The 14,824-nt window shown below is 46.9% G+C and overlaps 1 protein-coding gene across 3 annotated transcripts in view; it reads left to right on the top strand.

Annotated features, from left to right (window-relative positions):
- The window catches only part of LOC135401776 (uncharacterized), an 86,479-nt gene extending 71,655 nt beyond the window's left edge, over positions 1-14,824 (top strand). For 2 of the 3 annotated variants that reach the window (XM_064634354.1, XM_064634355.1), the window contains exons 7-11: positions 768-1,008; positions 1,645-1,761; positions 8,781-9,002; positions 11,601-11,844; positions 14,336-14,824. In XM_064634354.1, the coding sequence (XP_064490424.1) occupies positions 768-1,008; positions 1,645-1,761; positions 8,781-9,002; positions 11,601-11,828 (808 nt within the window). In that variant the 3' untranslated portion in view covers positions 11,829-11,844; positions 14,336-14,824. Of the gene's footprint in view, positions 1-767; positions 1,009-1,644; positions 1,762-8,780; positions 9,003-11,600; positions 11,845-12,291; positions 12,532-14,335 lie in introns of those variants that run through there. The other variant, XM_064634356.1, reaches the window with a different exon arrangement.

The following is a 14,824-nucleotide window of genomic DNA, read 5'->3' as shown; positions in this document are numbered from 1 at the left end:
CGGAACTCCCACTCATAAGCCAAAAATCGGCGTATTTATAGACGACTTTTCACTAGTATTGCGATACGAACGCGAAGCAGACGAGCTCGGAGACAGTCGCATGTGCTGCGCTGCGCTCCCATTGGTGTGCCTGGCCTTCGTCATCATGATGTTACTATCGGTGGAGCATCCTTAGCTGCAAAGATAGTGCGAATCTTTAAAACTCGTTTATTTAATATGTAAGCTGTTTTCGGAAGAGAAATTTGGCCAAGTAGACTGTGAATCAGTGCCAAACATCACTGTATCGGCCTGATACACACATCTCAGGATATGATAGTCCCTTTAAGAACGAATTGCGAACGGCCAGACGAATTGATCTCAAATCGAAACTGCCTTTACTGATGCACGTAAATGTCAAGATATCCTTTTTGTTCCGTCTCGTCGTCGTCAATATGTCGTAGTTCTAGTTATTACTTTCCGAAGCACAAGTCGAGGCCCTCGCCTCGGTATGCATCCAGATGTTACTTTCCACTATTCGTGCCACGCTGAATCGTCGCTCTCGCGCGTACATCTTATGTGATTTATTGCGCACTAATATTTACCCTGATATATCAGAAAATTTATAAGCGTGAACCTGTCAAATGACTTCTTCGGCCTCTTGTGGTTCCCGACATAGCGGATGTCGTTACACGGAACTGGAGGTGAACTGAAGACGTGTATAGCATTAGCATCCGCTAAGTTATGCGGATTTAACTGACTTGCTCTAAGTTTCTCTTACCATTGCATAGGTTCCTTGGCCGATGGCACAGCAAACCATCCCTGCTGTTCTGCAACGTCCCGGGACCGGAGGAAGCCATGCTGTTAGGTCTAAGTCGCGTCCGCTCAGCCGTTGTCTGGGCGGGATGGACACCGGAAGTTCCTGTCGCTGTAACCGTGACGTCATACGCTGGCGCATTCCATATCGCAGTCTCCTCTGAGAAGGACATCGTGTCGGATCCTGAAGAAATCATTCGAGGCTTTGCTAAGCAGGTACACAACACTGATATCTAAAACAACATATAGGGATCATATCCAGTCCATAATCCATAATCATTCCATCGACACACCTCCAGAAAATTCCGCGTTATACTTATGATTCATTTCACGCTGGCGTATTACATTTCTACTTCTAATCTAATCTAATTTAGATCGACAAGTTACATCACCGGCTGTTTCGAGGCACGAGGTGGCGTTCACGCAGTCTCCGTGCGAACATGGCGAAAACGCGCGAATATTGAACTTGCTTGTACTCTCACTTACTGTCTTTAAATAAGCTCGATTCTCACCCTTGTACTGTGACAGAAGTGATTGGTCCATGCTCAAATCCAGCGCCATGCCCTAAAAGCACCGTTTACTTTTCTGACTTTTTAAATTACCGCGAGCAATGGAATAAGCTATTGCACTCTGTAGATGAAACAACCCATTTATTATCCCCAAAATAAAGTTGTTGTTGTCGCTGTCATGGATATGTAGATGACAATATGGACCTCGATTCGTGCTATTTGCAGCCGTTGTGTAGTAAAAATGTTCCAGGGCTATCTTACAATGCTATACTGCAAAATGTTGTACTGGAAAACTTGTCGTCTTCGGTTAACTTTGCGCACTAACAGCGTTGCTGTGTTCCAGCTGAATCACATGTCCAACCTGCTTTCCAAGCGACGGATTCCAGGAGAGCACCGGAGGAAGACAAGTTACACCGCAGAACGACGCCAAAGAGAGATTATTAAGCCCCCAATACACGAGGTAATTGCATTCTGCGAAACATCTAATCTGTTTATTGCGTGTAGTATAGCTTACACACTGATAAAGGCACTGCAGCTCATCTACTTTCTCTTTCAATGCTGCTGTGATTTCGAAGGCTGCAAAGCGTGTGTACTGTTTGTAATAAGCCCAAATGCTCACTGTGTACATCAATTCACTGTGGGTATAATTTTAAGTCCCAACTGAGGAAACTATTTATTATGAACTAATATCAGGACGAAAGACTATAGAGGGGAACTCTGTAATAGAAAATAACGTGTCCTGTAGGTCTGGGTAGATGAGCTATGTGTGGGTGTTACCGAGATCAAGTGTAAATGATACGTAAGCAATGACAAACATACAAACCAAGAAGAACGTGACAACAGAGCTAGATTGTGTTTGGAAGTACAGTAGCGTATGGTCAGGCTCGTTCTCGGTGATAGAAACACATGAGGTCCACATACACCATTTTCTCATGAAGTTATTACTGAAGGTCCGTACTGAAGCCGTGGCACGGTATATAATGCTGTGAGGAAACATAGACTCTTTCTTTAAAGAAGGTCTCGTATTTTCCTCAATGCGACGGACTCCAGTAGCTTGTAGAGATACTTCAGAATATATTCAGCTGTGGGATTGAGTGTGTAACCAACCCTGCCTGATATCTGTGTCTAGAACTGTAAAAGTGCCTCTAGTATTACTCATACTGTAATCTACGATGTGTTTACGTTTTGTGCTGTATGCAAACCTCAGTGTATCGATACAGTTTCTCTGAAACATTTCCTTGACCTTCTAAAAGACCAGACTTTAAAATCTAATCACCTAAGGAGTACCCTTCTTGACGACCGTCTTATATTCAGGAAAACTCCGAATTTATATATTGCGCGCCGCGTGATATTTGGAGATTTGCAATGGTTGCCGCACATGAATTTTCAGGGGTCATGTTATTTCTCAAACGTTTCGCTCACAATTTGAAATCGTGATGATTCTGCACTCTGCATGGTGATACAGGAGCTCCACTAACATTTTATATCAGAGAGAGTATCCTTGCAATTAAATATCGGTAGAGACTGATCCCCCCCGAAATGCCGATGACCTTTCCTCTCCTAGCCACCTTTTACTTACCCGGCAATGATTGGCGTAGACACGGAAGCGTAATGTGGTGCCCAGCCCTTGCAGTGCCACCACGGAGTAAAAGATGAAAGTTATTTTATTTCGTATTATGAATCAGGGCCTCGCACAAAAATCATACACAAAATATTAATGCCGTCAACGAACATTATGCGTTTCCAAGAATTTCCGGAAGAACCCGCAAAACTAGGTGATGTCATCGAGAGCTATGGCGACTGCCTCCAAGCAACAGTGCCCACGCCTTCCTGGTCTCCTCCCCACGCTGGAAGATTGCCAGCAGCTGTGGTGAGGAGAGGGACATGGACCTTGGAGGAGCGGTGTTTCCAGACGGGCGGCAGAATCGCGCGCACTATGACGTCGTACTTGTCAAAGCTATAAATTATTTTTTATGAAGTTATTAAATTATTATATATTATATCATATAAAAATTATGTTATTAAATTACCTTTATGATACCTCTGCCTCACACAGAGAAAGAATCTTTCGGGAGAAAACGGTGTGAGACACGTAGATTGGAATGACGTAGATTAGATAAGGTTCTAAAGACACGAGATTTATTCCGTAGTGGTACTCGAACACGAGTACTGTTCCTGCCAGATGCGACAAGCAGCACATGTACCCATGGCAACAGGTATCAAACCTTCTTATGTGTAACAATGACCCCTTACAACGATAAATGTCAGCACGATGAAAGCAAACGTAATCAGTTTATGACACGTCATATATACAGTAATTTCTCGCAAGTAAGTGCGTTGACCGCCTTTCGCTTTCAAAAAGTGCGGAGCAAAAAAAGAATGGTAATTATAGTCGTGCAGCCATGTCGCCACACAAACATTTCCGAAGCATCAAACTTCGTTGCAAGTACATTGACGAATACCTTTTTCTTTTTTCTTCTTCCCTGGCCGCGTCGTCAGCGTCGCTCGTGTTTCTACGAGGTAGACGACGTGCTGCTTTTCAAACGTGACGAGCATTCCGTTTGAGCACCGACAACACCTCAACCGCCGTGCCTCTATCCGGCTCCCTAGAACAAGGTACTTATGACCGCCTTCAGCAGTAACGAACGGTTCCCCCCTGGCAACTTTGTGTCTTCCCAGCATGCTTGGTGTCGTGCGTTGCTTTTGTAGCACCATAAGCGCGTGATCTGTAAATGCTCTACAAAGCAGCTTTGCCTTTGGAGTGTGTGTAGACAGCGTAAATGGCGAAGACGTGTCATAAACGTGCAACGCTCTGACATGAGCGTCACCGAAATGGAGCTGCAGGTGTCCACAAGGGAGACCACATAGCTCCAGAAACCATCCAGTTATTCGAAGAAGAAGAAGAAGATCGTAAATGGCATTCATGTCGGCTACGCGAACATGCCCGGATGCGGCATTCGTCTTCCTCGAGATGTATTCCGACGGCAATGTCATATACTCCGCATTGTGCCGTGGGTTTATATTGAACGTGTTAAATAGCGCATGCGTAGTTGATGCCATTCCATGAAAGATGTGAGTTCAAATTAAATTGCTTAAGCGTTGAACCAGATTCATTCTGCACTTGAAGTCGACCCAAAAGAACCTGTGTCGGTCGGTTTGTCTGAGGTTCCACAATGGACCTTGTATTGTATTGTTGACTCTATACACCTTGTATTGCCAACTGTAACTTTAACGAAAACTTGCCCACATCACACTTCAAAAATAGTACTGCTCCCGCCTAAAACCGAAGAGCAGGATCAACTAGTGCTACTCAGGCAGTCCCACAGAACTGCCAAACATCCCTCAGATGCCTTGATTGGGACCTGTGGCATGCAAGGTCTACAAAAGCAAGCGCCATCTGTGGCACGCAAGGGCTCATGGGAACTTATAGCGCTTTGGAGCATTACGAGACGGCCAGAGCCGGAGGTAGAAGAACATTCCCTGTGTGCGCAGCAGCAGCGTCAGTAGGGGTAAAGCATAACCGAAGCAGACGACAGTGTCGGTCAAAGTTCCCATGCTGCTTTGCGCTGCGCGCTTGGTGGCGCGCGCATCTTTCTAACATCGTCTATTGCCGACATACAGAATCGCAATCACGGGGAAAGAATCTGGGAGGGAGGTCATTAGGGTTACGTTGGTAGGGTTACGTTGTAACAGCTTTATGTATCATTCCCGACATGTGGCTAAAGCTGAAATCACAGAACCCCCCCCCCCCCCCTTTGTAGGAGGTCAACAGGAAAAAAAAGTTAGGGGTGTTGCCAAACAATTGAGGTGTTGTAGCAGGGGTGTAAGGGGGTCTGGATAGATCATTGGGCCGACCTCGCTACAAACGACGAGACAATAGTTTGAGTACTCTCAACCAAGAAAACATGGCGCTTCTTTTGGGCTTCGGTACCATTCTGCGTCACGTTCGGCCCATTTGAATTAAACAACCACGTATATCACCTCCATAAAAACATCGTTTCAGGGACACATCATATCTGGACATATGCTTTGGGCACCCAAGAATCTCAATGTCTATCTACACCCTCCATTAATTACATTGACTTCATGGACCCTGTAGTACATCCAATGGTAAGGTCTGTTGTACGTGACTGAGCTGGATTGAAGGGGACTACGTTCATAGTTAGTTCTCCTACTTGATGACAATACACTTGACTGAACTTCCACTTCGATGCTAATGCATAATTAGTTTGGCGATGGTGATATATCGATGACAATACACACCATTAGTGTTAGTCCATCCTTAACCCATCCTCCTCTGTTCAACGGAATTTTTCTTTCCTCCTACCGAGCGAGTGCGGATCTTCTCCACGCGTGGTGTCCTAATGTGCCATGTCGTGTTCCAGTCATGTAGCTCTGATCCGCTAGCTAGAGCTTAGCCATGACGCCGATTACATATGGGATTTCGCTGACTCCCTCAACGTCCAAACGTGAAGACCATCAAGGAAAAGTGGATCACTCCGCGTGTAGGTGAAGTAGATTGACGGCAGGGACAAAGGACACAACTCTCAACTAACGGGATTTATTTGCACCCCACAGGCACGAAAAGGAAGGAAAAAAATGCTGGCGACAGTAGGTTGGCTAACAAGATCTTGCATAGGACTAATATCGTGTCTAAGTCAATATACCGGCCTCGGTTGATGAGATCGTCTGCCTTCTGGTCCGAAAGCTGCAGCTTCAGACTCGGCCGAGGATTCCAGTATCTTTGTGCACGGTACAAGTTCCTAAGGGACGTCGTCCTTCTCGAGCAACGCGTCGCGCTCATGATTATTGTCGCCTCGCAACGTATATCTACGAATTATCGTTATCATCAGTAAGCCAGTATCTTCACACAGTCATTTCATCATTGCGTTCTTCAGCTGGAGAGTCCAAATACGTGTCTTTGCTGTTTCCCGAACACCGAAGTTCATTTGAAAGCGAATACACAGCATCCACCTTTGCAGCGAGCTCTTTCTAAGAACCCCGCGCTTGGATACATTCTACCAATTAGTTGTGGGCGAATTGGAACTGTAAAGCTTCGAGTTCCTCGCAAGGGGAGATGGGAGTCGCCTAAGCTGCTTACGATCATCTGCTGTCACTCCGCGTAATTAGAAGGCGTCCACGGGAAGGTTTAGACGCCGCGTTCCGTATCAAAAAGAGGATAAGCTACTGGCTATAGCTAAGCCTATGGGCTACTTCAAAATTGCGCGACGTGCGACGCCGTAACTTCAAAGCTACTTGCGAAATAAGATTTGCTGATTGAAAAGAAAAAGAAAACTGTAAAGAATGGCGAAATAAAATGTGTCCTTTTTCAGTAATTTCTTACCGCGTTGCTTAAATGGAGTCGCAGTCGCACACTGCGCATTCAAAATTCATTCCAACAGCAACAACAAAAGTGCGTAATGTAAATGAAATTGCAATATTTACGATGCCTAGCGTAAATAAAATACAAATGCGTAATGTCAGTGGGAACAGTAAACGCGTTTCGCATAGAGTTACAAGTTTCCGGGAGGTACAGGCGCCGTCGGGCTTAACCGAAACGCCCGAGTGCTATGGTCGTCCCTACGCTGATATCCTCGCAGGTCACGTGCTCGCATGTTACAGTTAAGTCTGAAGGCGGCTGTATCTGTTTGTGGTGATCCCAACAAAGAGAAAGACCTGATCCTGGCTTGGCCCATGAGAGACAACACAGCATGCGATGACACGAGTAATAAACAGTTTGTCATAGAGCACATTCGTATAAACCCTTTTCTCCACACGCTCTAGTCCTGATTCAGAACTACATTGTCATAGTTCGGTGGCAGAAATCAGAAAATAAATTTTTTGATACCTTTATTAGTGATACCGTTACCCTCATAAGATTATTACCCAAGCAGCACAACATGTTGGCCCAGTGTTGGACCAGTATTGGCAATAATGGCCCAATCTTGGGGAAGTATCGGGCCGACAATATCGGGCCCTGTAATGTTAATTTTAATGCACCAGTATCGCGCATATTTATTTCTGATATGTCACTGTCGCGACCACCACTCTCTGCTTTCACGAAGCTACACCGCGCACATATTACGCGCAGAGTGGTAACCTGCGGTAGTTATAACCTGCTCGGGCGAAAGTTCGTGGCAGGTTATTTCCATGCTGTAAAAAAGCCTGAGTTTGGGGGGAAAAAAACGAGAACGGACGACACAGAAGAACCATCACTATGATCACTATGAAGGAAGGGTATGATGAGATTGATCAAGAACGTGATCGTCGATCGTTCGCAACAAATAATGATCCTGCCTGGTGTGCTTAGGCTGGCGTATAGCAGTTAATGGACTACTATAGATACAATGTCAGCCGTGTACTCACGCTAGACGATTCGGTCATGTGTAGCCCTTAGGGGCGATAAAATGAAACAGAGAGAAGTGTGATTATTGTAGTGTAGTAGTACAAGGGTACCCAGCGGAGTGCGAGGTGAGATTGAAACGAAAGGTTCCTGCGAAAAAAAGTATCATTTAGAAAAGTAAAGTAGGTTTGAGGGAAAAGAGTGACAAGAGACACAATGCGAGGTACACAGGACAGTCTTGTCCTTTGTACTTCGTGTCCTGTCTCGTGTCTTCAATATGGTGAACAGGGCCCACTTGCACGAACGTCGAGGAGTGTCCTAAGTAGCGAAGCAGTGCTTCGGGTATGCCACTGTCAATACTGCTCGTTCACTGAGTACTAGTAAAGCTACAGAGGACGCCCTCGAGAATTTCTTTAAACCTTCATCAAATCAAATTGAAATTAAATGAATAAGGCTCGTGCAGTGACGTCACGTTTGGTGACGTTACTCGGGAAAACCGTCACGGTAGGAGGGCATGCTGTGAGTTGTTGCGGTATGCGTGCAGTTACGATGGGATATTGTAAAAACGAGGCTGTAAAAATTGAGGCTGTTGCCTCATTTGGCCCGCAGTATGACGCCTGTACGCATCCTCATGTCACGCCGTAAGTCACGTAGCTCAAAGGTGCTCAAAGGCTGCGTGCATCGTCATGTGCACGAGACTCGTTAAATGACAGTAGCTCAGTCGAAAAAGTAGCTCTATACTTGTGACATCCAACCTATGGACGCCTCTTAAGCTCAGTAAATGCGGAAAATTGGGCGAGTTCGTACATAATCAAAACGATACAGCGCAACAACGAGGACAAAAAGGACCTGACAACCACAGGCGCTGACTAACAACTGAAGTTCAATCTGCAACCGCAGGAAAATGAAAGGGAGGAAGTAGAAGGGAAGCGAGGCTTCCTACGTTCTCCCTTTCTTTTTCCTGCGGTTGCAGATGAAACATCAGCGAATTCTGCACATTAAACTTATGGTTTTGAGCCTCTTAAGCTACGTACAGCAGAAAGCTCGTGCTGCAAACAAGAGTGGTGGAGCAAGTACCATTCGGGAAATTAAGGGACATCATTTGTCATTGTTTTTCTTTTTCTTCTACTTTCCAGCTGCACCACAAGCTCCACCAAGTGCAAGACGAGTTGCATCTGGTGGGCCAGAAGCTCTTGGCTGAGGAAGCCCGCGTGGACCCGAGCGCCGAGCCAGGCACCTCGGCCAAGGTGGAAGCCCTGCGGCGGCGACTGCTCGAGCTGCAAGAAGAGTTCTCAGAGCTCCTCTTGGAGCTAAGGCGCAGGAAGTCCATCGCAGAGGGTCTGCCTTGTGATATCCAGGTATAGTGATGATTAATCGTTTAGCTTCTCACGTCTTGCTGAACAGGATCGTAGACATTTGAACGCTAAATCACCAGCTTTTGTTGCTTTATCTCAATTCGAAGTACAATTTGTATTAGCGTGACCAGTGGGCAGGAAGACCATGGAAGAAGATGGTCTTCCTCCACACGAGTCCTGACCGGCAGTGATGGAACGTCCCAGCGGGCAGATGTTCGTGGCCTCACGATAGGGCAGCGCCGGTAAAACTGGCTGGAAGGCGCAGTGGCGCGCGGCGCAGCAGAGGCACGTCTTCATCGTCGTCGTCTGTGGCTGGAGTAGATAGGCCGCCTCAGGCATAGCCACAGGTACTCCCCTGCTTGGACACAGAGGCATCTGTGCGAGAGCGTCAGGAAGTGTCGATGCACTGAACAGATGACTGAACAGATGGGGGGGGGGGGAGGTTGCGGTGCACAGGAAAGTGCAGGCTCACGACATCTATTGCGGTTGCCGCTGGCGTTCTTCATGAGGATGGGGGTGAGGTTGACAGGGTGCAGTGAGAAGTTTGGGGGGGGGGGGGGGTGACGGTGTTCGCCGGCTCAAGGGAGGGGGCGCGGGGAAGATGGTGATGTGCGCCATGCTTGGTGCTGAGTGTGGCGGTGTTCGCCGGGTCGGTGCGGTGGTGGTGTTCGCCAAGCCCAGCTTCCGGGACGCAGGCTCATGGTGCCATGACGTCGGCTGCAGCGACTACCGCGACCGGTGGGAGAGCTCGAGTCTCTAGTGTCGCGGCCGTCATGGAAAGAACGCCAGGCAGCTGGACGTAGCGGTGTAGTGCTTAGAGGGATACTGCCATGACTCTTTGTACCGATAGTGTTTCTGCTCGCCGATGGTCTTAGCTGAGAAGGATGGAACGGGAGGATAACGTCAGAGCGATGGAATGGCGTGTTCATCACGTTCGTGTCACCAAATGTAGCTGAAATGGTCTTCTTCCACAGACCGGTGGTGATTGAATGCCCAAGCGGGCAGATGTTCGTGGCCTCACGCTACGACAGTGCCAGTAGAACCAGGCGTCAGCAGCTCCCCGTTTTATGCTCCGTTATGCCAAACTATGGGCTCTACGGGAGCTATTGACGCCTACTAGAACTGGCTGGCAGATGCAGTGGCGCGCTGCAGCAGATGCACGTCTTCATCGTCGTCGTCTGTGGCTGGAGCAGATAGGCCGCCATATTGGCAATGCTAGGAATGTGCTGCGGAACGACAGATAGGACAAGGACTTTTGAGTCGGAATTCGGATTGACTTTATAGCCTTCTACTCGTGCATTATGTTATATGAAGAAACTGGAGCTATAAGGACAACGGACAAGACACGAGTAAACGGGACCGGCTGCTCCACTACCACAAGGATTTTATTTGTCAAGGCCTGTCTGTTTATATGTTCCCCTCTGATTACATGACAAACCTATATAAAAGCAGAGGTCTTGACAAATAAAATTCTTGTTGTAGTGGAGCAGCCGGTCCCGTTTACTCGTGTATTGTCCGTTGTCCTTATAGCTCCCGTTTCTTCAACCAACGGCCCACTCAGCCATTCTAATCTACATCATAGTTATGCCCTAGCGTTCCGTGCGCTTCTATGTGGTCCTTCGCTCCGGCATGCCACGATTTCACCGCACCTTTACAATGGAAACAGTTCTGTCAGAAAATACGTATTCGTTAAGTTCTGTACCGCATAACCGCCGGATAAGCTGCCCATTGGTTCTGGACAAACTACTTGGACTCATAGAAAAAACAACTTTATTTTTATTTCTTTTATTGTCATTCGTCGCAGGCTACACGTTACCCCAGTGCTCGCATCCTGACCAGAGGTATTTCGTAGCATCCGGAGAGCGATCAACGCTATCGTGCCTGTGACCACTTTATCCTGAATAATTAAAGCCAAGTCAAGCCTTTCGTGTCCAAAAGCAATAGACTTGTACCGAAGAAACGTCACCGTCACGTAATCATGACGTTGGTAGACATAGTGAAACGAAAACAGCGCGGGCGGAGAACAATGCCGCTTCACAAAGCCATATTCGTTTACGGAGGTCACGGGTAGCTTCTTGTATTAGTGGTACACACAAATGAGGTCACGTTTTTAGTCGCTTCCCAGTTCACCACGGAAAGAAAAGAAGGCTTCATCCCAAGAGTTGCATCGTCTGAAAGTCAATGTCGTATCTTGCGCGAAATGTGGTTTGTTATTTAGTTCGCGCTTGGTTTGTATAGAGACACCACGTGCACTCCGAGAGAAACTCGTGCCCTTCAGGCTCCAGAAGATGGAACAGCCCGATAACCATCTTCAGAAAGGACTACCGAAAAGATAGGACTACCGGTAGAATGTAGCAGAACAAAGCCATACAACTACTAATACGTAAACAATTGCAAAAAAGTATTACAATATGAGAAGCCACATTTAAACGTGGCTTTCTTGTGACTTATTGATTTTTTGCTATAGTAGTTCCACTCTACCAAGTTGGCGGCGATGTTGTACCATCTGACGTCATTTGTTTGTAAGCAGGGATAGGTCTACTAGGGTGCATGTCAGCATGGAAACTGAGCAGTATTAGAGCCTTTCATTTTGCTCTGCAGGACGAAGAGGAGGACTTGGACTTGGACGGTGAAGTTCGTCGTCCGAGACGGCGAGCCCTGTCGGCAACCGTTCGACGTCCTAGCCTGCAATCGTTCGTGTCCACGACGCGTCCTCTGACAACGGGCAACTCCCCACTTCGAGCCGGTGAACCGCACACGTCCAATGCCACTGTGACAGCACTGCAAGACCAGCATGTAGCTTTGCTCGTGCAGTCTGACACCGCCTGATGTTCTAGATGAAGAGGTGAGTGACTAGAGGTGCGAAACCATTGAAATGTGGAGTAATGTGAAACAGAATATAGATAAAAATATAAACATATATACTTTATCCGTATACAGTCGAGTCCCGTTTATCCGGACTTCATTTATCCAGATGCCGCCGGACAAAAACTCGGGAACGGATTCCGCCCCATGTATTTCGTTCTCGTTTATCCGGACTTCAGCTTCCGGACTCGAACGAGAATTCCAAGGAATAGAAATCGAAAGTGCACGTATTTATGCTTCAGTTACCGACCTGAGTCACAGGAAATGCTGGCCCCACTACCTCAACCTTTTCTTTGTGTTGGAGTTATCCCTGTCACACGTTAGCGTCTTCCAAAGCGGCTATGGCTGTGCTAGATGCTCCACTTCCCCATTGTGCACAGCTGAGTGCTGTGGACGATGCTGCAGTTTTTTGACTACGTTGACGCAGATGGGAACGATGATACGTGCGCCCCCATGACAGATGACGACGTGATTGATGTTGTCACCTCCGATAATGTGCAGCAAGAAGGCTTCGACGACGACAGTGAGGAAAAGGCCCCGGTTGTGACTGTTGAACATGCGAGATCGGCACTAAGGACGGCACTGGCCCTTCTTGAGCAACGTAACGACGGCTCCCAAGTCCATGGTATTAGCAGAAGCTTGCAGGAACTCAGCGCCTACACTTATATGAAACAGATGTCATTGGAGACCTTCATGTGTCATCCTAAATAAACCTTGGTTTACATGGTCATTTATGGCATTTCTATTCCGCCGTTTCATTTATCCGGATGTCCCGCTATCCGGACGTATTCGTCGGGAACGGCCCTGTCCGGGTAAACGGGGCTCGACTGTATATCAATACACGCGAAAAGGTATCGACCCAAGCAGCACAACATCTTGGCCCAATATTGGCCCAATACTGTTCCAATCTTGGTGCAATATTGGGACGGCATTGCCAATATTGGGCCAAGATGTTGTGCTGCTTGGGGATAGTTTAGTTGTAGTGGATGAGGCAATAAACAAACGCAACAGGAGCCTCACAACACCCAGTTGCATACTTCAACTGAAGCTAAAAAAAGTTCAAAGAAGGCTCCAGCAGTGGGATCCGAACCCACAACCTCTGATTGCAGGTCAGAGATGCTACTAATTACACCATGCTAGATAGCCTATCTTCAAAGTACCAGGCCAGGGGACAGCAGCTGCCATCACTCAGTTCTATCGCTAGGTTTTCAATATTTATCGACATTCACTCAATACTCTATCGGTAGACAAATCAATAAAACATGAATATTTATACCAATACTACACACATCGATATTCTTAAAACGTCGGTAGCATCGATTGGGAAAAGTATCGGTATCGTTCCGTCCCTACTCTCTAATCATCGTAAGGGGGAGGAAGGGTAAGTTATGTATACTGCACGTGCAATCTGCTTCCCGCTACTTTGTGGCCGTTTACTGACGACCTCGGAGACGGCTATGCCGACATCCTCAGGAACCCCAGGAAATACTGCCGGAAAACTGCGTGCGCAGGATTCGCATCCCGGTAGACTTTTAGCGGTCTCAATATTCCCACTAGAGTTCCCGCCACTAGTAATTGGGATCAGAATCAGTCAGAGACCGAGCAAACAGCCGCAACACTGCGCTTGACGGAAACTCCGCAGTAGCTAGGGCTGGCACTCTGGGGACAACGACAGAGCCCCGCACCTCACAACAACTTGCATAGACGATACACCCCTTCTGCGCCCGGCATCAGCCAACACATATTGCAAGAGCAAGTATTATCACTTGCGCAATGTGCATCAAGCCTACGGGCGGTTCCACGAACGATAGCGAACGCGGAATTGAGCTCAAGGAATGTTTCGAGATGTCTTCTTTGAATTACGGTTCTGGCGAGATTTGGTTTTCGTACTGTGCCACCGGCAGAAGCGACATATTTCTGAGATGATGATGATCAATAGAAGAAAAAAGAGAGAGCATCTTTCCTTTTTCTTCTAGTTTTAGGGACATATCACAGCAAAATATTTACACCGATAACAGATTCTGACCAATTTGCGAAGCTGTTGTAAAATACGAAGCCAGTGAAGATGGTGATAACCTTATATTTCCTTACGACTCCGTCAAAGACAGTTACGAATATGAATATTATATATTCTCATAGGTAATTAAGGTCATCACGTGAAGTTGTAAACAACAGGAGAGTTTTAGAAGGTGATGCTAACGGAAGTCAGGCTTTCCCTCAAATCGAATGGAAGCATACATTTGGGGGAGGGGGGATCTATCTATTTTGACAGGAAAAGTCAGCAGGGGGGAAAGCACGGCTTGCTATTCTTTGTTTCATAGGATTTAGCAGGAATGTACCCTTTCTCGCAAAAAGCTTACTACGCACATCTGCTATTTCCCTCCATGGCTTGTGCCTATAAGTGGTTCACTTACAAAGAGCACTTCGGCAATGGAAGGTACACGCTAACGATGAATGTCTTGTTTTTGCAGATTTTTTCACGTGCCACTTATTAGGGATAGTCTGAAGACGTCGCTCCACGGACCACAGGCACCTAGGCTTCCAATTTGTGTAGTACAATTGCCCAACTTGACATATTTGTGGGACGCCCTCAGACCCCGGAACAAAAGAAATAAAACCACTTCGCAACATTATCGTCTCTTATAAAGTGTAGGACATAGAGGAGCAATGAAAGCCCCCTTCACAAAATTTTCCGGTTTTTGGTTGCAGCATACCAGAAGTGCAAGAGGCAGATCATTCGTATTCACAACCTCTAGAAACCCCTGCCTGCAAGACCTCCATGTTGATGTACTTTTTAGTGCGCACTCCCAATGTACATGCTTAGACCAGAAACTGTCATCCCAACCTCAGGCCTCCAAGTAGCAGGATTAGAGGAGCATGCCACAACTCCCGGCCGACTTACTTTCACATCTGAAGAATGTGTTTCTTTTTTAATGTTCATCAATAAAATTAAAATATTC

This window comes from Ornithodoros turicata, chromosome 7 (assembly GCF_037126465.1).
Source record: "Ornithodoros turicata isolate Travis chromosome 7, ASM3712646v1, whole genome shotgun sequence".
In the NCBI taxonomy this organism is placed as follows: Eukaryota; Metazoa; Arthropoda; class Arachnida; order Ixodida; family Argasidae; genus Ornithodoros; species Ornithodoros turicata.
Note: the sequence above shows the minus strand (reverse complement) of the source record. Positions and strands in the feature narration are given on the sequence as shown.